Source organism: Temnothorax nylanderi, unplaced genomic scaffold, assembly GCF_030848795.1.
Source record: "Temnothorax nylanderi isolate EJ_2023f unplaced genomic scaffold, tnyl_v1.0 TNYL_tig0209_pilon, whole genome shotgun sequence".
Lineage (NCBI taxonomy): Eukaryota > Metazoa > Arthropoda > Insecta > Hymenoptera > Formicidae > Temnothorax > Temnothorax nylanderi.
Window position 1 is genome coordinate 157,678 of NW_027249271.1, and position 25,780 is coordinate 183,457.

Sequence of the window (25,780 nt, forward strand, 5' to 3'; positions counted from 1 at the left end):
CGCAGAGTGAATCAAGAGACACGGTAGTGTCTCGCGCCAAGTACACGCGGAGAGAGACCGACCGTGACTCTTTTACGCGACGCGACGAGTTGCGAGTACTCGAGATTATTGTTTACGGCGGATGGCGTTTCCCGCGAAACGGACGACCGGGACGGGACACAGCTACCGCGCGATTCTCAGTTGTTTACGTATAAGCCCGGCTGGCAACAGTGGCAACTCATCTAGTCCGCGTGCAAGTCGGTGCTCGATATACGCAGCGTCCTGCGTCAATAGTTCGGGTTTCCGTGTAGAAAATTGAAGGATAAAAATTCGTTAAAGAAATTTACGTAGCCGGAGCGCGCGCGCGCGCGTGTGTGTGGTGTGTCGCGTGCGCAAAATTTTCTCTTTTTTTCCTCGCACGGCAGCGGGCAGGCTTCCGCTTTCGACGCACATTTTTCGTACGGAAACGACAAGTGTTAGCCAAGTGATTGCTTTTCTTGTAAATTAGTGCTTTGAGCCGATTTCACAGTCTCCGATTAAACTCACTCTGCATCTCTTTCTAACCCTCTTTCTGTCCCCCTTAGAAAGAGACGAAGAGTGAGTTTAATCGAAGGGTTAAGTTAATCGGAGATTGTGAAATCGGCCCAAAAATGAGTGACGATACTGACGATCGAGAATTCATTAGAAATACATTAACTGAATGGAAATTATCAAAATGGTATGACCGATTTATTGGTAAGTACAATATATTACTTTCTTATTTTTTATGTTTATAACTTATACAATCAAACGACGGGAAAACGCCGTAATTGGTCAGGACTGGATCTTGCTTGTCCGAATAATGTATTAATTCTTGAGTGACTTTTTACGTACAATTCTTTTTGCCCAGGCAGACCACGCGCCGTTACTTTCTGACATAACGCAATCTCAACCAAAGGCAGAACGATACAATCACATAATTAAATTGATGCCTGGTCTGCTTGGGCAGAAAGAATTGTACGTAAAAAAGTCACTCAAGAATTAATATATTATTCGGACAAGCAAAATCCAATCCTGACCGATTACGGCGTTTTCCCTTCGTTTTATTGTGTATCTTACACGGTCTTATAATCTCATACTTATTGTTTATAACTTATATTTTATGATCCTTAGAAGAAGATATTGATAAAGAGGCGTTTCTAAGTATAACTGAGACCGAGGTGTCAAGAATAATTACTACGATTGGAGGGATTCGCTGTTTTCTTGAGAGGAGGAAATTATTGATGGACAGTATTAAATTGGTAAGACAAAAGTTTTTATGATAATTTTGGTGTATGCGTTTCGAGGCAAAACATAAGGTTTTTTGGTTAGGTGTACCAAATTTTGGTTAGGTCAACAAAACTGTTTTTTCAGTGCATTATTTTTCTACTTGCATTATTTTGCTTATTAGGTGAATATTGATGATCCATTGGTACATAACACTTGTGATGCGGGTAAAAGTTCTTCAACGAATAAATTTGATCGATTGGTACATAACAATAATGATGCGGGTGAAAGTTCTTCAACGAATAATCAAGTTAGTATATTAAGCTTTATATTATTTAAGACTTAGTATATATATATATACAGTTAATATATTGTTCATTATGCAGCACACATATTTTCATGTCATGGGTTAAAGCATTGTATTTCTTACTGTCACAGGAAAAAAATGATTTAATTTTCATCGAGTTACCATCGGCCATTTTAAATTCTCCAAGTGACTCTGATGTGGAAGTACGAGAAAGAGATACATCTAAGAGATCACAACAGGATATAGAACAGGATATAGAAAAAGAGAATCGCGCACCTAAAAGACTTTGTCAATGGTTCGCAAAAACACAATATCAGAATCTGGTAAGTGCATTTACCACAACTTTTCTGATTAATTGTCAGGGTAACTTCTGTCATTAATTTTGTAAATTACAATACTTATTTTATGTTGCTTAAACGGAAATAGAATCCAAACATCATTTATGTCTAAAAGATATATATATCTAAAGATATATATCTTTTAGCACACTGGAATTTCATATGTTTCATTACGCTGTGTGTTAATAAATTCTTATCTCATATAGAATTTGGAACAGATTTTGCAAGAACATATAAAAGGTGACGCAATATTATTTTATTATAAACAACATGGCTTTCTAAATGCAGAGGCAAGAGGAATTCTCTTAGATATCGTAGCAAATTATATGCTTAAAATAAACAAAAAGTATGTTTTGTAAATTTTTAAAACGTTTTTAATATTTGTAGCATAGAACTCTATGTATAATTAACATAATTATCTTATCCAGGCCCTCATCTTACGAATTTGGATTTGTTAGTAAAAAAATCTGTGAAGTGTTTCCTACTGAAGCTGAAGTAAGACAGTTTCTTATTAAGTTCCTTTAGAATAAACCAAATTTCAGTTTTGTCAAAATTATTGCTTATAAAATGTATTGTCTTCAAATTGTTATTGTTTTCTATATATAGGGTAAGGGATACAGTAATTGGGAGGGGTACAGTTATTGGCATATTAATTTTTTTAATTCAAATTTCTCGTTAAATTTATTTATTTATTTATTTATTTTTCTGTAAGATACCTATTACTATCTGCCATTCACAAATGGCCCATCTCAAAAAAATTCCGCTGGAAAACTCGTAGATAAGGTACGAAATACCAAATCGTTACTGAAAAAGTTGGGTGTTGCATATCCCTTGAGGCAAGATGATGAAAACGATTCTGAAGAACCTGAAGGTCGATCTTCCATCGAAGGTAATGGGAAATAGGTTTTAGTTTATTTATTTGGTTGTATAGTAAAATTCTCTCTGTCCCCTCTCCCCCTCCCTCTCTCCTCTTTCTCTTCCCTCATGTGCGCGCGTGTGTGCGTGCGTGTGTGCGTGCGTGTGTGCGTGCGTGCGCGTGTGTGTGTGTGGTGTGTGTGCGTGCGTGTGTGGTGTGTGTGCGTGCGTGCGTGTGCGTGTGTGCGTGTGTGTGTGTGTGTGTGTGTGTGTGTGTGTGTGTGTGTGTGTGTGTGTGTGTGTGTGTGTGTGTGTGTGTGTGTGTGTGTGTAAAGAAATGTGTCGAGTGTTTTATTGTTTTTTTTGTGTAGAAAATGATGAAAATGTTCAAATAGCAGTCCGATGGTTAAAGATCAGCCGTGAACCTTGGCCAGATATTTTAAGAAATTGGGAGATTACATATGACTTCAGGCAAAGAATACTTGTGGATAACAAAACTGACACAGGTGCTCCTTTGCCAATAAGTGATTATTATGAGGAATGGGAAGTTTTATCACTTCCTCAGGGCTATACTTTAGTATGTACATTTTTATTTTTACATTTCATTTTTTATTTCTTTCGTATTGCTTTAGGTATCCGTTTTTTTTAAATATATTTTTTATATTCGATATATATTCACTTTTATCTAAGCTCGCCATACTTTCTTGCCCATAGTTTGCTACACTCCATTCCGTGAGACTGCTCGACATATCGTCTTGTTATTTCCATTTTAATTAATATTTTTAAGCTTGTAATGTAAGAATCAAAAATATCGAATGAAAATAAGTTGTTAATAATAAAAGCAGGTTGACAAAATGGATTTAAATAGAAATTATTGTAAAATATGCAAGAAATATGAAAAGTGAAAAAGTGAAGCACTTCAGGCGTCCACTGGACCGGAGTGTGGGTAAGCTAGGGTTAAAAGTTGTTTCTCTCATTTTAGTGCTAACAAAGTGACTTTGCTAAAAATATTTTGGCAAAATAGTCTATCATAGCCAGTTTATATTATAATAATTTTATTTTCAAGTATTCTTGAGATATATTTTTTAAATATTGCTCACTGGAAAATTATCTGTTTTTTTTTGTCAGCTTGAACTCGACTTTCGCAAAAAGTATCCAGAAAAAGATTCTGTGTTAGTATTTGCTTGGGAACGATATATGCCTGTTCTTAAGCAGTTGATGAAAGCAGAAATTAAAGATATATATGGAAAAAAATTATTAAAAAAATTAAATGATGAAAAGCTATCTTTAGGTTTGTAAGAGAGCATTTAAAAATATTTTTTCGTATGCTTCCTTCTATCTTAAAATCATAATTTTATAACTATTTTATTTTATTATAGAATCAGCATCTGCTTTGACATTATTTTTATTGCCTCATATGATTCCACCTAGAGATAAAATTAAATGTCACTCAGGGGAGAAGTTAAAAGCCAATGTTACGGAAGCTCGGAATGCTTTTATCCTCCAAGCAAGTGTAAGATTATTTATCTGTATTAACATACTATTTGTAAATTTTTCATTATGTATTCTAATAATATATGCATTTTGTATCTTCTACAAATCTTTCTTACAATTATTGAGTGTTACGAAGTAGCGCTGGGAGTTAGTTTTTGGCCAGAGATATGTTGCCTTTCTATAATCAAAGTTTAATTTCATGTTCTACTCTAATTGTCCCAGAATTGGAGTTTGTTAAAAGTAGTCCTTAAGTAGTGACAGGATTATCAAGACAGTCAATTTTGTCAAGAACCTACAAATATACTATTACATTTATTGAATAATATATATTTTCTCAAAGACAATAAAATTATCGATTCTTGACAAAATTTACCATCTTCATAACCCAATCACTATTTGAGACAATTGGGGCAGAACATAAAATACTTTGATTATAGAGAGGCTACGTATCTGTGGCCAAAAATTAACTCCCAGCGCTTCTTTGTAAACACCCATTATCATTACCATGTTTTATATTTGTAGTAAGTTTTTTAATTATTTATGTTTTAACATGCAGGTACCTGGAGATCTAATACCTGCTATAAAGAGGAGACAGGAAGTGGCCTTAAAACTTAACAAAAGAGTGCAACCCTTTATTGCTGTTGTTGGAGCCTCTGTAGAAAAATTTGATATGTGTTATGTTGTCATAGACAACATTAAATACAAATTCAACAGCATTGTGAAGGCATTTGACGTATGTTTCAAAGCTATACACTCCCTCAATACCGAATATTCATATGAGGCTAAAGGAGCTTGGCTTTTTGTTCAGCAAGCGTTGTACGGAATATCCACTCCTTATGATAAAAAAAATTCTGCAGTAGCTGCACTGGTTAAGTCATTTCAAGCTGTATGTAATACTTCTACTTCTTAAGTTGTTTGAAGTTCAGTGATCTCCATTGTTGAAAAGGCTGTATAGATTAAACTAAGCTACTTATATGACTGTTATGATGTATATTGTGTTGTGTAACAGCTGAAGAACTTACAATTAGTCAATGATCAATAGTTTTAATTCGACGGTTTTTTAATAGTGTTTACATTAAAGTTCACATTAAGTGACCTGTTAATGATTTGATAATTATCCTGACTTCCATTATGGGACTAACTTGCTATATATGTCAAAGTGTTTCAAAGACCCCTTTGTCTCTAATTACACACATAAAAGTATTTCATCCTCTTCAAGCGCATAGTGCTGTGACATGCCCTGTTTCTAACTGTATTAAAATGTGTCCTTCATTGCGAGCCTTTAAACGACATTTAGTAAAATGTTACTCTAAAAGAGTCGATAGTTCACATAACACGACATTGTCTTTAGAGGCTACTCTTGAAAGAAATATAGTAGAACATCCAAATGAAAGTGACTCTCCAACTTTTCCAATGGACTTTGAACCATGTGAGACAAATACTGTAGAAAATCTTGATATTTCAAGTTATGATTTCAAGAAAGCTTTGGTGACATCTTCTCTTGCTTTTGTTTCAAAACTTTATGCTTCTAACACTCTAAATAGAACTCATGTTCAAGAGATTGTAGATTCAACATCGGAGCTTTTGACTAGTGGATACATTAACTTGTTAAAAAATAAAGTTATTAATATACTGCAAAACCCTAACCGCAGAAGTGAAGATCTGCAGGAACTTTGTCTCATGTTTGATGCTTGTGAAAATATTTTTGATGGATTACAAACTGATCATCAAAGACTAAACGCTTTTAAAGATAGTGACCAGTATGTGGCTCCTGTTAGTTATATTATTGGTAGTTATTATCGACCAAGAACGAAGAGTAACAAAACAATAATGAATCATGAACTAGATGTTGGTCAATATGTCCCAATGAAGGAGGTCTTAAAACGTTTTATTGAGTTGCCAGGGTGTCTTCAGACAATTTTGTCACATTTAGAACGTCTAACCAAAACGGATGAACCATTGACTAATGTTGTTCAGGCTGAAATGTGGAAAAAAAGGTAGCCAGTCATTTTCAAGGTAAAACTGTGATTCCACTTTTTGTTGTTTTTTTATGATATGGATCCAGATAACATTACAGGGTCACATGCGGGTAATCATAAATTGGGAGCTCTATACTATACTATAGCATGTCTACCGCAAGAGTACATGTCGAAGCTTGAAAATATTTTTTTAGGATGTTTGTTTTTGTCTGATGCTAAGATTCATGGAAATAAAAACTTATTTCAGCCAATAATTCAAGATCTGATTGATCTAGAGAAAAATGGATTAATCGTAACCCATAATGGAAAAAAAGAACACATTTATTTCAGCATGTGTTTATTGCTTGGGGATAATTTAGGTATACATTCCATTTGTGGGCTATCCGAAGGATTTAATGCAAATTACCCTTGTCGAATGTGTAAGCTACATAGAAATGAAATGACCACTACAACTGTTTTCGATGATAAAAAATTACGAACAGTACAAACATACTATGATGATGTTAACATACAGAACTTGGCAATGACTGGTATTAAAGAACAATGTGTGTGGGATATGATTCCTAGTTTTTCTTTTATATTAAGCATTTGCTTCGACATTATGCATGACCTGTTGGAAGGAGTATGTTCGTACGATTTAGCTCTTATAATATATAACTTAGTTTATGTTAAAAAATACTTGTCCCTTGAAACTTTGAATAACCGAATATTTTATTTTGATTATGGTCCGACAGAATCGGGTAATACTGTGCCACGTATAAATAGAGAGCACTTGCTTAGTGTAAAATTAAGGTTCTCTTCCACTGAAATGTTGTGTTTCGTCCGATATTTTGGACTAATGATTGGCGATTTAATTCCCAAAGAAGATGATTGCTGGCTTCTTTATGTAAAACTTAAATCAATCGTGGATATTATCACAGCTCCTTATGTTAACATTAGATCATTAAAATACTTGGCTACTTTGATATCAGAACATCATGAAATGTATCTAAGTGCTTTCCCCCACATGACTAAAGCCTAAGCATCATTATATGCTACATTATCCTCAGGTCATGCGTAATGTTGGTCCGCTATGGTTCGTATGTTGTCTTCGTTGGGAAGCGAAACACAGGCCTTTTAAACAAGCAGCTCGTGCTACTAATTCACGCAGAAATTTGCCCTTAACCCTTGCTATTAAGCATCAGCTGAATCTATGTGCTCGATTTTTATCGAAACAGCCTCTTGGTGATAAATTTTGTTTCGGAGTTAGTGAAGAAGTTAATGTGACGGATGTAGAAAATAACATTTTTTTTAGTCATGTTTTGCCTCCAAACATAAATGAAAAAAAATCAAACAGGCACAGTAACAATTGTGCCACAAACACGTAGAACTACGTCTACTGCACATTATGGGCACAGCAAGAACTGTGCCGCAAGCAACACGTAGAACTACGTCAACTGTCACTGATGATGATTGACGTGATCAAGGAAGGCCAAGGCCCACACCGGACTGTAGCGCCGAGTTCATCATCAGTGACAGTTGACGTAGTTCTACGTGTTGCTTGCGACACAGTTGTTACTGTGCCCTTTTTTTGTTTTTTGTTTTTGTTTGTTTTTGTTTGTTTTTTGTTTCTTTTGTTTGTTTGTTTTTTGTTTTTGTTTATTTTTCAAGCAACAACGTAGAACTACGTCAACTGTCACTGATGATGAACTCGGCGCTACAGCCCGGTGTGGGCCTTGGCCTTCCTTGATCACGTCAATCATCATCAGTGACAGTTGACGTAGTTCTACGTGTTGCTTGCGGCACAGTTGTTGCTGTGCCCATACTGTGCAGTAGACGTAGTTCTACGTGTTTGTGGCACAGTTGTTACTGTGCCTGTTTGATTTTTTCAAACATAAATTTATTTTAAAGAAATAAAACAATAAATGTTTTTCTATATTTACTTTTATGTCAGAAAGCATAAGATACTCATATAATTTAAATAAGAATGCCCACGCTACTCGAATAATAAAGCTTACAGAATGCTCGCATGTTAATCTTTGTCCAAACTCGCTGTACACTTTATGTTTTTTTTTTTGCAAGAATTGTATGATCATTTGTTCTTTTCTCGTTATAGCTGTCTCACAGTTAACATATCAATCAATATCTGAAAAACGTTATTTTTCGAAACTTCAAATATTGTTATATTTTTTGTCTATATTAATTTTACTTACATTTCAAAGGGGAACTAAAGATATAGGAACTCATTGCGATATTCCAGTCCTCCCCAATTTGTTGCAAATTTCGCCAATCTATATAAAGTATTCGATGCTTAGAGAAATCAAACATGAATCGCAAGATGCTCGAAGAAGATCAATGGCAGAAAGCGTAGTATACTCTCAGTAATTTTCGAAAAACGTGTATTATGCTCGAATAAAGAAACTTATTTAATTCTCGCAGGATACTCGTTGTTCAAACTCACAGGAGAATCTCAGATTCTTGATGTGCGCGTGTGCGCGTTTGTGTGCGTGTGCGTGTTTGTGTGGGTGTGCGTATGCGTGTGCGTGTGCGTGTTTGGCTGCGTGTGCGTGTACGTGTGCGTGTACGTATGCATGTGCGTGTGCGTGAGCGTGCGCATGCGCGTGAGCGTGCGTGTGTGCGTGCGAGCGTGCGTGCGTGCGTGCATGTGTGTGTGTGTGTGTTTGTTTGTGTGTGAGTGTTTGTTTGTGTGTGTGTGTGTGTTGTGCGTATATATAGGGATGTGAGTGCGTGAATACATGTGTGCGCAAAATTAAAGATTTTTTTATCTTATAAACCATGCTTATTATTTTGTAGATCCTCTTCAGTATTCTTATCGCTGATTTCTATTTTGGTTTTCTTAATTAAAAAAATTAAGTTATACGTACTGTTCTATCGCAAAATTCAATGCAGCGTTTACTAAAAGGAATTTAGCTAAACTTTCAAACGCTACTATATCGAAACGGTAACAAATAGAGAGTTCGGTCGGGATTTTTCATAAAAGGGACTCCTTAAGCTTTAAAATGAGATGTCATTTATTAGTCTACGATTAATAGTTTCGAAGATCTAAACGTTCAAAGTGAGACATGTTTTCGTTGAATCTACAAGAAATTTTGCGAAACTTTAAAACGCTACTATAACGAAACGGAAAGAAATAGAGAGATCGGTCTGGATTTTTCATAAAGGAGACTTCTTAAACTTTAAATTGAGATGTCAATGATTACTCTACGATTATTAGTTTCGAAGATATAAACGTTCAAAGTGTGACATGTTTTCGTTGCATCTACAAGAAATTTAGCTAAACTTTCTAACGCTACTATATCTAAACGGAAAGAAATAGAGAGTTCGGGCTGGATTTATCATAAATGGGACTTCTTAAGCTTTAAAATGAGATGTCAATGATTACTCTACGATTATTAGTTGCGAAGATCTAAACGTTCAAAGTGTGACATATTTTCGTTACATCGTTGCATTCGTGGATACCCCCCATACCGCGGAGAAAGACGTAGTTCTACGTCAAAATATAAGTACCTAATACTTTTGGCCAAAGCTGTATATGCATACTTGTTTGGCGTAACGAGTTGTACACGATTTTTCCGATGAAATTACAAGCGCAACAAATGGTAATGATTACAAGTTACTATCTCACGAGCTTGCATATAGTATTCGGTTATAATAGAAACTGAAATGACAAAATATGAAATATCCGATATCACAAATACAACGGAAGATTCAGGAAAAAACGTTAATATTTTTTATATTTTTATCAAAAAATAAAAGCTTATTATCTAACTGGTAAGAGTATAATAAAGAGCTCATTATTTACACCGTGTAGTCATTTATAATCAAATACCACGCGAGCCCACAGTGGCTCGCAATTGTGACTATTTGATATGCTTCTAATTTGAGCGAAAGATATGTGTACAAATCGTTATGCAAACGAGAATATATGTATTGTTCAATTATTCACATACTATAAGGAAAATAAAAAAAATCAAACTAGCACAGTAAACAACTGTGCCGCAAACACGTAGAACTACGTCTACTGCACAGTATGGGCACAGCAACAACTGTGCCGCAATCAACACGTAGCACTACGTCAACTGTCAATGATGATGATTGACGTGATCAAGGAAGGCCAAGGCCCACACCGGGATGTAGCGCCGAGTTCATCATCAGTGACAGTTGACGTAGTTCTACGTTGTTGCTTAAAAAATAAATAAAAATATAAATCAAACAGGCACAGTAACAACTGTGCCGCAAACACGTAGAACTACGTTAACTGTCACTGATGATGAACTCGGCGCTACATCCCGGTGTGGGCCTTGGCCTTCCTTGATCACGTCAATCATCATCATTGACAGTTGACGTAGTGCTACGTGCTCGGGAGTTCTTAAGCTTTAAATTGAGATGTCAATGATTACTGTACGATTATTAGTTTCGAAGATATAAACGTTCAAAGTGTGACATGTTTTCGTTGCATCTACAAGAAATTTAACTAAACTTTCTAACGCTACTGTATCTAAACGGTAAAAAATAGAGAGTTCGGACTTGTTTTATCATAAATGGGACTTCTTAAGCTTTAAAATGAGATGTCAATGATTACTCTACAATTATTAGTTTCGAAGATATAAACTTTCAAAGTGTGACATGTTTTCGTTGCATAGTCGCGTTCAATTGTTTCATCCGTGGGTACCCTCCCTACCGCGGAGAAAGACGTAGTTCTACGTCAAAACGTAAGTATATATGACACCTTTTTATTACATTTATAATTCAAACAAATTTTCGCAGAAAATATAATTGTCATGGCTTTTAAAATAAACATGGTAATCTATTAAATCTTTTTATTTTATACAAAAGAATTGGTCCTGTTCTAATATCTTGTATGTGTTACGGGCAAAGTCCGCATTGGTGTGCAGTGTCTAGTTAGCTTATAACGACATAATGTATAAGCAGTAAATTAAAAAATATATTCCTTTATTACTTATTATTTAATTATTTAATTAACTATTTGATATTTTCTATACAGTATAACTTATTTAGCGTTTTTTTTTATTCTTTAAATCAAAATTTCTATTGTTATTTTAGCTTTTATTTTATAGCCTTACTGTTTTTCTTTTTCCTATGTTTATTTTCATTTTTATACGCTAATCCATATACTAGTATGTAGTACTCTCCTTCTATATTTTTCAGATCGTCAAATCGTAACGCTTGTCTGTATATCGCTTTCTCAGCTTGAATAAGACCTGCAATTATACAAAAAGTGATTAAAAAAGTAAAAAATGTAATAGAGGAATAATATTTAAAATAATACAATTATACATTACTCGTCAATAACGCTCTTCTTTTTTTTCCTTTAATTTAATATTTTTGATTTTGTATCAGATCATAAAATGAAGCCACCAGATTCTGAGCTTGGACGGGACTTGCAAATTATACAAAGAATTAATTATTACAAAAGTAAAAAATGAATTAGAACAGTTAGTATTTCAAGTGTTACATGTTATTAAACATATTATTCAATTATTAGGCCAAAACATTTATTTTTAGAATTCAAATTTTTTCAATGGTAAATATTATCAATACTTAAATTTAGTGTTTCCATTATAATATTTACATTTATAATATATAAGTTTATATTTATGCACTAAAAACAGGTTTTGATTATAATAACCAAGGCTTGGTGAAATAGCTTCAACTAAAGGGTTTAGTGATTATGACAAAATATTTGGTTAATGTTAACCAAATTTGTTAACATTAACCAAATTATTTCGTCATAATCACTAAACCCTTTAGTTGAAGCTATTTCACCAAGCCTTGGTTATTATAACTAAAACCTTTTTTCAGTGTGATATATTTGCGCCTTGTACACGCAAAATGAGTTTCTACAACTTATTGTTGAAAGATGAGATATAGTGTACAATGCAAATCACTTAACGTTCTTTCCTTATTTTATCATAAAATATAAAAGTAAATATTTACTTTAGAAAACACTAATAATATGATAAATTTACGAAGTATGTACAGGGCATTTAATAATAGATTTAATAATATATTTAAAAGCGCGCGTGGATAGGTAGAGCGGAATAAACTAAATAAAAAAAATCGGTATCAAAAAAGTAACCCCACCACCGTCATTTCCGGAAAATTCTACCCCTATTTCATACATAATTTAAAATTCGGTTTATTAACGAATGAATAGTTCACGGTCAGACAGACAGACAGACATACAGACAGACGTCAGGTTCTTATAATAATTCCATTTCAAGAAAATCGGTTATAAATAGAGAGTTCGGTCTTGTTTTATCATAAATGGGACTTCTTAAGCTTTAAAATGAGATGTCATTTATTAGTCTACGATTATTAGTTTCGAAGATATAAACGTTCAAAGTGTGACATGTTTTCGTTGCATCTACGAGAAATTTAGCTAAACTTTCTAACGCTACTATATCTAAACGGAAAGAAATAGAGAGTTCAGGCTGGATTTATCATAAATGGGACTTCTTAAGCTTTAAAATGAGATGTCAATGATTACTCTACGATTATTAGTTTCGAAGATACAAACGTTCAAAGTGTGACATATTTTCGTTGCATTCGAAAATAGCACAAGAAATTTAGCTAAACTTTCTAACGCTACTGCATCGAAGAGGTAAGAAGTGGAAGGTTCCGACTTGTCTTATCATAAATGGGACTTCTTAAGCTTTAAAATGAGATGTTATTGATTATTCCACGATTATTAGTTTCGAAGATACAAACGTTCAAAGTGTGACATATTTTCGTTGCATTCGTTGCAGGCTGTGCCTAGATTTACCCCCCTTTATACCCCCCTTATATTCCCCTACCCCCCTTATATACCCCCCTTATACCCCCCTTATACCCCCCTTATACCCCTCCTTACTGTCGATAAAGACGTAGTTCTACGTCAAAATAACTTTATTTTCATGGGTCAGAATATTTGGGACACTGTTCAAAAAAGGCATGTGCGTCGCTGTAACATACAACGAAGACAACTTACCTATATTTGGTAAAATTTAGTTTGTAACCTATAGCAAAGAATCAAATAATGTATTTTTTCTTTTGACTATGTTTGATACCATAGATTATGATGAGCATCTTTGTAGCTTTGAGGTCCATAAAAACAATATTTGGTTCTTTGTTTGTTATGATGATCTTTTATCACGTATGCCTACGTATTGTAGAATTGGAGCGAGAAGTGCAGCTACATATATTTCGTTTCGCTATACGTTATTATAATAAAATTTTTTTTCTAATATATAATATTTAAATAATATATGTATGTATATATACATACATATATTGTTTAAATATTATATATATTAGAAAAAAAATTATATTATAATAACGTATAGCGAATTAAACGAAATATATGTAGCTGCACTTCTGTATTATACATACATATATTATTTAAATATTATATATTAGAAAAAAAATTATATTATAATAACGTATAGCGAAACAAAATATATGTAGCTGCACTTCTGGAAATAAGGATTGTATTTATCTGCAATAAATAAATTTCATAATAGTTTCTTCTTTTTATTTGAAAAAAAAATCCAGTAAGAATATATAATATTCCTCTTTAAACAATGTTGTATAATTTGTATACAAGAGGACATTGATATTAAAAATAGTAAGATTGTCTTCTTTAAACAATATTATATAATCTGTATACAAGAGGAAATTTATATTAAGAATAGCAAGATTGTCCTCTTGAAACAATATTATATAATCTGTATACAAGAAAACATTGATATTAAGAATAGCAAGATCGTACTATAGATGCAAGACGAAATTCCTCTAATCGTAAAAATATTGTGCTTAGAATATTTTCCTCTTCATTTTAGAGGATTCCTCTTGAGGCCATATATAAGAGTAAAATCCGCTAAAATTTAGAGGATTCCGCTAAAACTGAGATTATTTTTTTTTGGGTGATGGAAAACGAGGAGAATACTTCCACCAGGTCGGGTCATCAAACAGACGAGAAGAAAATATCCGAGTATTTGTAGCCCAGTGTGACGTAATTAGAGTGCCTTTTACCGAATAATGTGTGTTTACTTCTCGGTCTCTCACTGCTGAAACATCTGGAAACGTTGGTGAACCGCCCCGTTCGGTCAAAGGATCAAAAACCGCGTAAGAACTGTGTGTAAGTGTTCACCAGCGAAGAAACAAAAAACATATTCAGTGGCAATTGTGATGCAGAAGCCTACATTTCTCGGACTGAAATATATTGCGAAATGCATCGATGCACATTTATCACATTTAAAATCAGTGGCTAATAATGTTAACGATTGTGTGCGTTATCTTATTAAAGAAATAGAGTTAAATCTTCCTAAAAGTTATATAGATGAAGATATTGTGAAATTAATTCTCAGAGGAAATTACAACGACATCGAGCGTAATGTACGTACGCAAATAACCGATTTAACTTTCCTCGATATGTATTTTAATATAGTATTTTTGGAACTTATTTTGTTGCGCTTTACCAAAATCCGCCGTATAATTTTGTCGAATCGCGGATTGTAAATTTTATAACATTATTGTTGGAACAATTTATCTACAGCTTTACTTTATAAGCGATTAAATTGTATTTTTTCCTATGAAGAATTTGTAGAAATAAACATTTTTTGTAACTTCTACTTTCATCTATTTTTCTTCAATCCTCACGTTCCCCGTTCCCTGTAACAAATTCCTTTTCTCTTATTTTTCAGGATTAGTCAAAGTCTATCTCGTAAATTTTTCAAATGCGTTCAATGATAAAAACTTTTATCTAAAATGGAATAATCTCGTCACGGCACGTACGAACTTGTCCGTTCCTGTTTTCCACCCTCATTTCCCCAGGAAATTAGTCTCACGTAGGCAAAACTTTGTGAAACCAACCGTATTTAATTATTTCGTAAACTCTTTGACCAGGCACAAACCATAAGAAACTCTTCGATACAAAAAACAGGGTTGGGTTGCGTCACGTCTCAGTACCAGCCTGACTGTTTCTGTCTTTACTCCCTCCCCTCCCTCCCTCTCGTGACAAGACGCTCTTGAAAATTCCGCTTTCCATCTTCGACATCTCAACGTCCTAACCTTTTTGAGCTTAGCGTCGTCTACCACGTGCTTCCGCCAAAATGACGCTAGTCAGCTCTTCCGCCATTTTAGCGTCGTCTACCACGTGTAGTCCAAAAAAGACGCTGGACACCTTAGGTGGGAGAGCCAATCAGACGCTCAGCAGTTACGGGGACGGATGTGTCTCCACGCAAAAAAAAAAACAAATATCCGGCTGCAAATCTTGAAAAAACCTCTTCCAGAATTCAACTAAAAATCTATAGTTTAAGTCACGTAAAATATAGTTTTTTGCTGATTTTTTTTTGGAACGCAGACCTAGAAAAAAAGGTCTTCGGCGCCATAATTATAAACTACAGCTCGCCTCGTACCCGCGTGATGGCCCCCCTCCCCGCCAAGATCCCCTCGCCCCGCACCCCCGCGCGGAGCACCATGAATCGGCCTTCCTTATCTACTAGTACGGAAGCATATAACCGAGTTGCACGATGCAATAGCCCGAGTAGAAATTTCGTCGGGTTTACTTAACATGCATCGGGATCCGATACGGCTGAAGTAGGGTATCAACTAACGGGTTTTACCCGATGTAAATCTCATCAGTTTTCCTTCAGATCAACCCTAGTTGGAGTAACCCTCTAGTAATTATTATAGATACAATCGCCATGACGCAAAATCTCTTTTTTACGAGCAAAGCTATTACCAATGAATTATTCATATACACTATATTTATACATTTTTATCCGCTCCACGTGTGTATCTAATAACGATAAAAATAATTATTTTTAATTATAATTGCAATTATTTGCTGTGTTAGATATACAGCGAAACTATTTCAATATAGCACAATATATAGGGCTGATTTTAAAATACATGGTATCAGAGTTAATATTAAAATAAAAATATTGACGTAATTACACGTTGTGTACATCGATGCATGATTATTTATCATTTCGATTAATAAAGAAACATTACATATGACACAAATATCTTTAAATAGCTTTATTTTGTATCAGGAGAGGCAAAGACATGTTAATTTATAATTTCGTACCGCCGGCTGACGCGCCTACTATAGGTAAATGGTTCCATAAAATCGCCGACATAACGAAGACATATCCCTTACTCGAAGCTCAATGGTGGCCCTTTGTAATAATATTACAACGAAAAATACTATTTAGAATTTGCACTTGGCTCGGTCACTTGCTTCCGGCTTTACTTGTGGACACAATAAGCATTTGCATGAATAATCGTCCGAGGTATTAACAGAAATATAAATGGGTGCTTAAAAACAAAGTTGTGTAAAACAAAAGATCATAAAAATTTATGTCTTTTAGAATGTTTAAATTATATAGAAAGATTCATAATAGATCCTACGAAATGGCACTCTTTGTTACAAGGCGCTGGAGTTATTCCTGTGACAACGTTGAAGCGACTTAGTTGTCTTAGTTTATTCTTGTAATCAGCAACACTAGACTGTTCAGAATATATTTGAGGCACATGACTTGTACGTGATTTTTGAAAATAATTTATTTTACATAATCTTTTTTACAGCATGCCGATGTCATTCGCGAGGAGTTAGAGAATTACGAGGAGGTAAAAGAACATTATAATATCATATCATACTGTAACATGCTGTACAAGCGCCTCCTCCAGCAACGTATTTTATTCCTAAAATATGTAATTTATGTATGTGTGATTTTTTTAAATAATTTATTTTGTGTAATTTTTACAGCAAGCTGATGTCAGCCGCGAGGAGAGGACTTTCAAAAAATATATAAATTTCACTCAATTTAACTTAATTTACGAATGTATAAACCTATAATTAGTTAATAACCATGTATCAAACCTTAACCATAGTTTACGAAACCATAGATTTTGAATAGTTATTTCTTTAAATAGTTCTTTTCGATATTTTTGTTACGCTAATAATTATGCTACCAGAACAATTTTCATTTTACAGCATGCTGATGTCAGCCGCGAGAAGAGGACTTTTAAAAGATATTGTAATTTCACTCCATTTAAGATACGTGATTTGTGTGTATTATATGTTTTATAAAAAGGGCTCAGAGAAAACAAGGTTACATGAAAAAACAGAAATGCTCGCAGCACCAATCACATCGATACAAAATGTCTTGTCAAAACATGTTAATAAAACACCATTACATCAGGTAATAAATAATATAATATTTTCTTAATTTAACTTTGCGCATTATACCTTTAAAAAAACTGATATACCTTTAATTAATTGATAATTGTTTTAGTTCACCTTACGTGTAAGGGGTAGGACGTTTCAGATCCATCTGAAAAATGAATTTCGGCAAACAAAAACAAAGCGTCCAAGCACGCGGAGTTGCTTGGACCATGGAACAGCTATCGCCCGATCAAAGCAAAAAATAATTTTTATAATTTAATTTTTTCAGTGGATAGTAGACGTTCCGGAAAAGGGGACGCTACATATTTACGACACTGCAGAATGGGAGATGCAGCTATACGTGGTCTTCCGCCCGCCGAAGTATTCAAACCTGTCGCTATTAAATTCTAAAAGTTCCAATAGTGTTAAAATTCATACATTTCATAAAGTGCTTCAGAAATTCGAACACTATACGTCCGAGGATCACTACATATTGAGACGTTTTTTTATAACACTAATAAACTATTTCAAAGTATACGCAGTTTGAAAAAGAAAAAACAAACAAATATACAAAGTATATTTTTTATTTTATATATTGACAAGCCATTATCTATATTATAAATTATGGGAAGGTATAGTATATCTAACTATATTTATTGTTAATTAAATTCATAATTTTTTAAAACATTATACAGTTTTTTTATAATTTGTTTTTCAGTGGATCTTTACGACTGATATAAAAGTCGAAGGATATATAAATAACAAGCTGCAAGTAGAGATACAAGAGGAGAGGCTGTGGCAAGTGGCAACACAACAAAAAATTAGACTTAACAAAAAAATTCCGCCAACATAAGATAATGTTGACAAAAAAAAATTGAGAGAAACTTTTATCATCGGTAAGACACGCCCCGATAAATTCTCTTTTTTTCAGTGGATCTTTACAACTGATATAAAAGTGCAAGGATACATCAATAACAAGCTGCAAGCAGAGATACAAGAGGAGAGGCTGTGACAACACGAAGAGCTGAACTCTCTTTGGTATGACACGTCGTATGCCCAGGACATTGTGGCCATATACAACATCGAAGACGTATTCGACATTAACGCGGCAAAAAAAGACAAAAATGATGAAGGAATGATAGAGGAATTATGAATAGTATCGGATTATCCATTTAATTTTAATTTAGTTAATTTTAAGTCTTAGTTAATTTTTGAAATTTATTTCTCTGAGTATATAGTAGGCTATTTTTACTTCCTCTCCGACTGGGGGAAGGGAGGTCGGCACTTCGGCGGGGATTCTGGAGTGTCGACCATACCACCCGTAGAGCCAGCTCTCGTAGAGCTGGAGCCCGAAGATTGGAATTAAGAGAAATTTTTTTTCAATATGTACATAAGAATATTACATTTTATTCTTATATACACATAAGAATAATATTTTATCGTTAAGTAGAAATAATTGTTTGTTCCGCCAATAAATGATTAAAACAGAAATGTTTATTATTTTCGACGACAATTGGGCAGAATGTAACACATGTAAGAGACCAGTATCTTATTTAACAAACCGATCAAATTTAAAATTTTCGTAAACGCAGATGTGTAAGTCGTGACAAAGATTAGTTTTATACCAGATTGCTTGAGAAGGACCCAATCCTGAGGGTCGAAACGTTGTAAAGTCGTTTCTTATTAATACACTTGTTGAGAATTGAATAAATGCGAGCTGAAAATTCTCGAACTTCGACGAGACAGCAAGCATTATTCGAGAACGCTTGAAAGGCTCCAAATCGCGACGGTTTCCTTCCCCCCTTTTTTTGTGTGTTTTCGAGCAAACGGCACAGGTGTTTCTCGCGTGATCGCAAGCACCGCGACCAATAGACGATTTGGAGCCAACGAGCGTTTCTCACGTCACCGAATTCCTCGACGCGAAGCTCCGGCCGCGATCCCTCGCCTGCTCCGTCCGGGACGGCAGTGAGCCATCATAACTCGCACGCGATACATGATCGACGTCGAGAAAACGGAGGAATGTAGCGAGTGCGAAATCGCGAGTGCGAAGTCCAGTGTAACCCACTTTAATAAGAATGACTGACTGTTATTTCGTGTACTCATTTTTGTACTTTCCACGGCGCGCAACGCGAAAACGTCGAGCGGTCCACTGACATTTAATGGTCCTTCGAGCCGGATCGACATAAAAGACCGGCATAGACAGTTCGACCGCCTCAAAAGTGCTCGCGTTGTGCTACGCCGAGATTGACGAATCGGCGCGCCCGCTCGACTCGCTCGAAAACGGAGTTCGCCGCCTACGCGTTCTCGACTCCGTGGCTCACTCCGAACATTGAGCGCACCACACCCGCTCTCCTAAAGATAGGTGCCTTGTGATTTTGTGAAGTGCTTCGGAGGCTCCTGCGGGACCTCCAGCAAACGTATCGTGCTCCTTGCGATACGCATCCGCCGCCCGACGGCGCCCTGCTTTGCGACGTGCTATACGTCCCTGCCTCCCGCGAGTACCTGCTACTCGCCGCGGAGTCGCACACCGAGACGTGCCAGACGTCCCTGCCTCCCGCGAGTACCTGCTACTCGCCGCGGAGTCGCACACCGAGACGTGCCAGACGTCCCTGCCTCCCGCGAGTATCGCCCTGCTACTCGCCGCGGAGTCGACCACCGAGACGTGCCAGACGTCCTTGCCTCCCGCGAGTATCGCCCTGCTACTCGCCGCGGAGTCGCACCGAGACGTGCCAGACGTCCCTGCCTCCCGCGAGTATCGCCCTGCTACTCGTCGCGGAGTCGCACACGAGCGTCTTCGCTCGACAAGAAGATTGACACGCAAGTGTCTGAAAGATTTCTACACGATCCAGACATCTGCTCAACATGTCTTCGGATCTCGAAAATCTACTCATTGCTCAAGGCAATGCGATTGACCAGCTACGACGGTCGCTGATTAACTTCAAAAAGCTTCCCAAGGCTCAGGTCACTCTCCCTAAGACGAAGGGGAGACTGACGAATTTGGAGGGTCTCTGGGAAAAGGTGCAAGCCCTCCAGCTGCTGCAGACGGCTACGGCGGAGGAGAAGAAATCGACCCACTACTTCAAGGACGAGGAATTTCTTGCCGCCGAGGACGCCTACCTCGACGCGACGGACCACCTCCACGAGGTCATCGGTAAATTAAGTAGCGACGCCCCGAGCGCGCCGTATCGAGGTAACGAGTCTTCTTATCGCGACGCGCACTCCGGAGTGTCATTGCATCTGCCTCGTATCTCGCTTCCGAACTTTTCTGGTGCTTTCGCTGAATGGGAGAATTTTCGCGGAATCTTCGAGTCTCTCGTAGCAAACAGTGAATCGTTGACAAGAACGCAAAAGTTACATTATCTGAAAGCGAGCCTCTCCGGCGAGGCCGCGTCGTTGATTAATAACATTCAAATTTCTGACGCGAACTACGAGGCAGCGTGGCTACTTCTTACCGACGAATACGACAACCGCAACGCGATTATTCACGCGCATATCCATTCGTTCGCCGACTTACCGAAAATGAAAAACGAGAACGTGACCGAGTTGAAAAAACTTCGCGATAGTGTGTCCGCATCTCTCGCCGCGTTAACGAATCTCGATCGTCCGGTCGATATGTGGGACGACCTCCTAGTTTATATTATCTCGCAAAAGTTCAGTCCGCGAACACGCAATGAATGGAATCTTAAACGAGGCAACACGGATGCGTACCCTACGTATAAAGAGATTTATGACTTCATGACTCTTCGCATTCGCGGTCTCGCGGATTACCCTTCGCAATCCGAATCTGCGTCAAATAGTGCGCGCGGTAATAGAGCTCGTGCTTCGGTGAATACGGTTTCGCCCGTCAAATGCGTCCGTTGTTCCGGAAACCACGGTCTTGCAAAGTGTAATAAATTTCTAAGTCTGTCGGTCGAGCAGCGTCGACTCGCCGCGCGACAGCATAAATGTTGCTTTAATTGTTTGAGAACCGAGCATTTTTCAAACAATTGTCCGAGTAAAGGACGGTGCAATCAATGCCACCAAGCTCACCATTCGCTGCTTCACCGCGAGGGTACGGAAACTGGTACTAAAAGTACGCTTTCCGCGATTAATTCGCCGTCCTCAGCTCCGTCAGCTGTGTCAGTCGCCGCTGCCTCCGAGTCACCGGCCGCGCCCTCAGCGTTCGTTCAAAACGTGCATGCTACTCGAGATTTTGTGAAACAACCGCCTCATGTACTTCTCGCCACTGCGTATGTTAGTTTAAGTACAATCGAGGGCCGTACATTTAAAGTACGTGCACTACTAGATCAAGGCTCGACATACAGTTTCATATCAGAATCTCTTTGTCAGACGATGCGAACCAGGCGTCATCGTGCCGCGTTGAAGATACATTGTTTTGGAAAAAAATTTAATGGAGTCGCGCGGTCACAAGTTAATCTTGCTCTCGCGCCCTGCGACAAACAGGGACCGATATTTCCCTTCTCGGGTTACGTATATCAAAGAATCACTTCTTATACAGCCTCTCAACAGAAGCCGGCCGCAATGTGGCCACATCTACGCGATTTACCTTTAGCAGATCCTGATCCCTCATGTAATCACCCGATTCATGTATTAATCGGCGCGGATTTATACGGGTCTCTGCTACTCGACGGTCTACGTCAGGGCCCGGTCGGCACTCCGACGGGCCAGCTTACAATTTTCGGATGGATCCTCTCCGGTCCCGCCGGCCCTGCGCGCCCGGCCGGAGAGTCCGCTTCTGTCCTGAGTTGCGTATCCTGCGAGGATACGAATTCCTTAATTCAAAGTTTTTGGGAGGACGAACGTATCCCCTCTCGAACTCCTCTCACCGAAGAGGACGAACGTTGCGAGAAGCATTTTACAACGACTCATTCTCGCGATTCACAAGGACGCTACATTGTGCGTTTGCCGTTCAAAAACGGCCCCCCTCGCGTCGGCGACACATTCCGAAAGGCTTCCTTCCTGTACTCCTATATGGAGCGCCGACTCGCGCGGAAACCAGAAATCGCCGCGCAGTATCACGATTTTTTAAGAGAATACGAATCGATGGGGCACATGGAGTCGGTGCGGGCGGACGAGCGCCCCCCTTACCCCCCGATATACATCCCGCATCATTTTGTTTTACGCGAATCGAGTACAACGACCAAGTTACGCGTCGTGTTTAATGCCTCTAGCGAATCGACCGACAAAACCTCGCTCAATGATTTTCTAATGGCGGGACCTAAACTTCAACAAGACATCGCCGCGATAATCCTGCGCTGGCGACTCTTTCGGTACGTGTACATGGCTGACATTGCTAAAATGTTCCGACAAATACTCGTGCATCGGGATGACGCGGACTATCAACGAATTCTTTGGCGCCCCCCCGACAGTCTGTTGATTCGGCTTTACCGCTTACTCACCGTGACCTACGGGCAAAAACCTTCGCCTTTTCTCGCACAGCGCTCCCTTATCCAATTAGCTCGCGACGAAGGTAAAGACTTCCCCGACGCGGTCAATATAATCGAAGAGTCGACCTACGTCGATGATGTTCTTTTCGGAGCAGACGACCTTCTGTCTCTGCTCGAGAAGCGCAAGCAACTCGTGGGCATAATGAATCGCGGATGTTTCCCCCTGCGAAAATGGGCCGCGAATTCAGCCGAACTTTTGACGGATATTCCAGAGGACCAACGGGAATCCTCGGACTATCCGATCAACCACGATGACACGCTCAAGGTCCTCGGCCTGGCTTGGTCTCCGCGCGATGACTCGTTTCGTTTCGTAATTTCGCCATACGCCGTGACAGTTCATACTAAGCGCTCCGTTTTATCGTTTATTGCAAAGCTGTATGACCCCCTCGGCTGGGCGTCACCGATAGTCATCGCGGCCAAGATGTTGATGCAGGAGCTCTGGCTCCGTAAAATTGATTGGGATGCTCCCATCCCCGATGATCTTCTGCATCAGTGGATCAATTACGTTTCAGACTTGCCTAATATTAGCAAAATACGCATTCCTCGATGGACAGGGATGCGTCAAGATAAAATCGATGTTGAATTGCACGGCTTCGCGGACGCCTCCACTCGCGCTTACGCCGCGGTAGTTTTCCTCCGAATCGTGCATTCTCCCTCTAACATTCAAGTCATCCTCCTCGCGGCCAAAACGAAAGTCGCGCCATTGAAAACCGTTAGCGTTCCACGCTTGGAACTTAACGCCGTCGTTCTATTAATTCGATTGATAGAATGGGTAAGAAACACCACGGGCTTGATGCGAGCTCTCTTATTTGGATGGACTGATTCCCAAATCGTATTAGCTTGGCTTCTACAACATCCATCCCGCTGGAATTCCTATGTCGCAAACCGCGTCTCCGAGGTGCAGACGCGCCTTCCGACCGTACGTTGGCAACACGTTCGCTCCCAGGAAAATCCTGCCGACTGCGCGTCGCGCGGCTTTACTGCCGCCGATCTCGTCAATCATGAATTATGGTGGTCGGGGCCCCGGTGGCTTAGCTCGACCACGGCCTCGTGGCCGATCCCCCCGACTCCGACTGAAAAGGACATTTTACAAACGGTATCTTCCGAAGCGCGTAAAGCTACCGTTCATCTCGTCGATTCAGCTCCTGAGTGGGATCTGCCCACCTCCTGCTCGAGCTGGATCCGACTTCTTCGTATTACCGCGTACATTCGGCGTTTCGTTCGGAACTTAAAAAATAAAGTCGCCTCTTCGGTGATCGTCAAGTCTCCCTTGACCGCAGAGGAGATTCACGAAGCCTCCGTCTTTTGGCTTCGATCGGCACAAGCGACTTGTTTTTCGGATGACTTGAAGACTTTGAACGCTCACGCCGCTGTATCGCGATCAAGTTCCTTACGCTCTCTCCACCCCTTTATCGGGAAAGATAAATTAATCCGGCTTGGCGGGCGGCTCGAAAACTCCGCGCTGAGTTACAATGAGCGACACCCCGTCATACTTGCTAGACATCATATTGCCGAACTTTTGATCGATCAAGCACACCGATGCTCTCTCCATGGAGGGACTAAACTCACGCTTAGATGTCTCCGTCAAAATTATTGGTTAATTTCCGCGCGAAGCATGATCAAATCTCACATTCATAAATGTGTTACATGCGTTCGACATTCCGCGAAAACTCCGACGCAATTAATGGGTGATCTCCCGAGTCCCCGAGTAAATCCTGCTCCTCCGTTCTCTCACACGGGCATAGATTACGCCGGACCTATGAACATTACCCCCGTTGTCGGTCGCGGCCAAAAGGGGAGCAAACACTACGTCGCGGTGTTCGTTTGTCTCGCCACTAAGGCGATCCACCTCGAAAGTGTGGAGGATTACTCCACCGATGGATTCCTCGCGGCATTTCAACGGTTTGTCAGTCGCCGCGGACTGCCATCGGACATGTACAGCGATAATGGCACGAATTTTGTGGGTGCTGACCGCGAGCTCCAACGCAGCTTCCGCGCGCTTGTGAACAACCCCTCCCTTAAGGAAATTCTCGCTAACAACGGCGTACGGTGGCATTTCGTGCCCCCTGCGGCACCACATTTCGGCGGGCTTTGGTAGGCTGGAGTGAAGAGCTTTAAGCACCATCTCAGGCGAGTGACTGGTGCTCGCACTCTGTCTCGCTCCGAATTCGTTACGCTTTTATGTAAGATAGAGGCTTGCTTGAACTCGCGACCGATCTCTCCACTTAGCGACGATCCGTCCGATTACACCGCTTTGACACCTGGTCATTTCCTTATCGGCCGACCGCTCACGAGCGTACCGGAGGAATCCGTCCTCGAAATCAATGCGAATCGGTTGTCGCGATGGCAACACGTACAATTAATGCTCGAACAGATCTGGCGTTCTTGGTCGTCGGACTATTTACATTCATTGCAACAGCGCGTGAAATGGACCGAATCTCACGATAATCCGAAGGTTGACGAGTTAGTTTTACTTAAGAGTAACCTACTCCCTCCTTCAAAGTGGGAACTCGCAAGGATTCAGCAGGTCCATCCCGGACTTGACGGTCGCGTTCGCGTCGTCACATTACGCACCGCCAATTCCGAGCTAAAACGACCAAGAACCCAGATCTGTCGGTTGCCCGCGTCTATCAGTCCGCCGGGAACCGCGGAATCCCGTTAGAATTAAGCTCGTTCGTTTTTCATTAGATTTAAGGACATTGTAAAAATAGGGTAAGTTCTCAAATGTATATATTGTATATAACGCTTTGAACCAAGACGTTCCCACGCTCCTCTATGCGACCTTGTCAACCCCCGTTCGTTTCGCATTCCGTCGAATGCGAGGCGGGCGGCATGTTGAGAATTGAATAAATGCGAGCTGAAAATTCTCGAACTTCGACGAGACAGCAAGCATTATTCGAGAACGCTTGAAAGGCTCCAAATCGCGACGGTTTTCTCCCCCCCTTTTTTTGTGTGTTTTCGAG

The 25,780-nt window shown here is 38.9% G+C and overlaps 2 protein-coding genes and 2 long non-coding RNA genes across 4 annotated transcripts in view; 3 read left to right on the forward strand and 1 right to left on the reverse strand.

Moving 5' to 3' along the window:
• Positions 1-25,780, reverse strand: part of LOC139779089 (uncharacterized) — an 85,702-nt gene that overhangs the window by 38,315 nt on the left and 21,607 nt on the right. The gene's annotated exons all lie outside the window — the stretch shown is intronic.
• Positions 630-2,228, forward strand: LOC139779094 (uncharacterized). The gene is made up of 5 exons (XM_071717337.1): positions 630-714; positions 1,132-1,259; positions 1,409-1,534; positions 1,663-1,854; positions 2,076-2,228. Exons 1-5 carry the CDS (start codon positions 630-632, stop codon positions 2,226-2,228), a joined length of 684 nt encoding a protein of 227 aa, XP_071573438.1.
• On the forward strand, positions 2,298-3,230 carry LOC139779086 (uncharacterized). Its single transcript, XR_011719802.1, has 3 exons — positions 2,298-2,364; positions 2,582-2,758; positions 3,096-3,230. It is a non-coding gene; the product is annotated as an uncharacterized lncRNA (long non-coding RNA).
• Positions 3,885-4,863, forward strand: LOC139779085 (uncharacterized). The gene is made up of 3 exons (XR_011719801.1): positions 3,885-4,015; positions 4,104-4,237; positions 4,775-4,863. It is a non-coding gene; the product is annotated as an uncharacterized lncRNA (long non-coding RNA).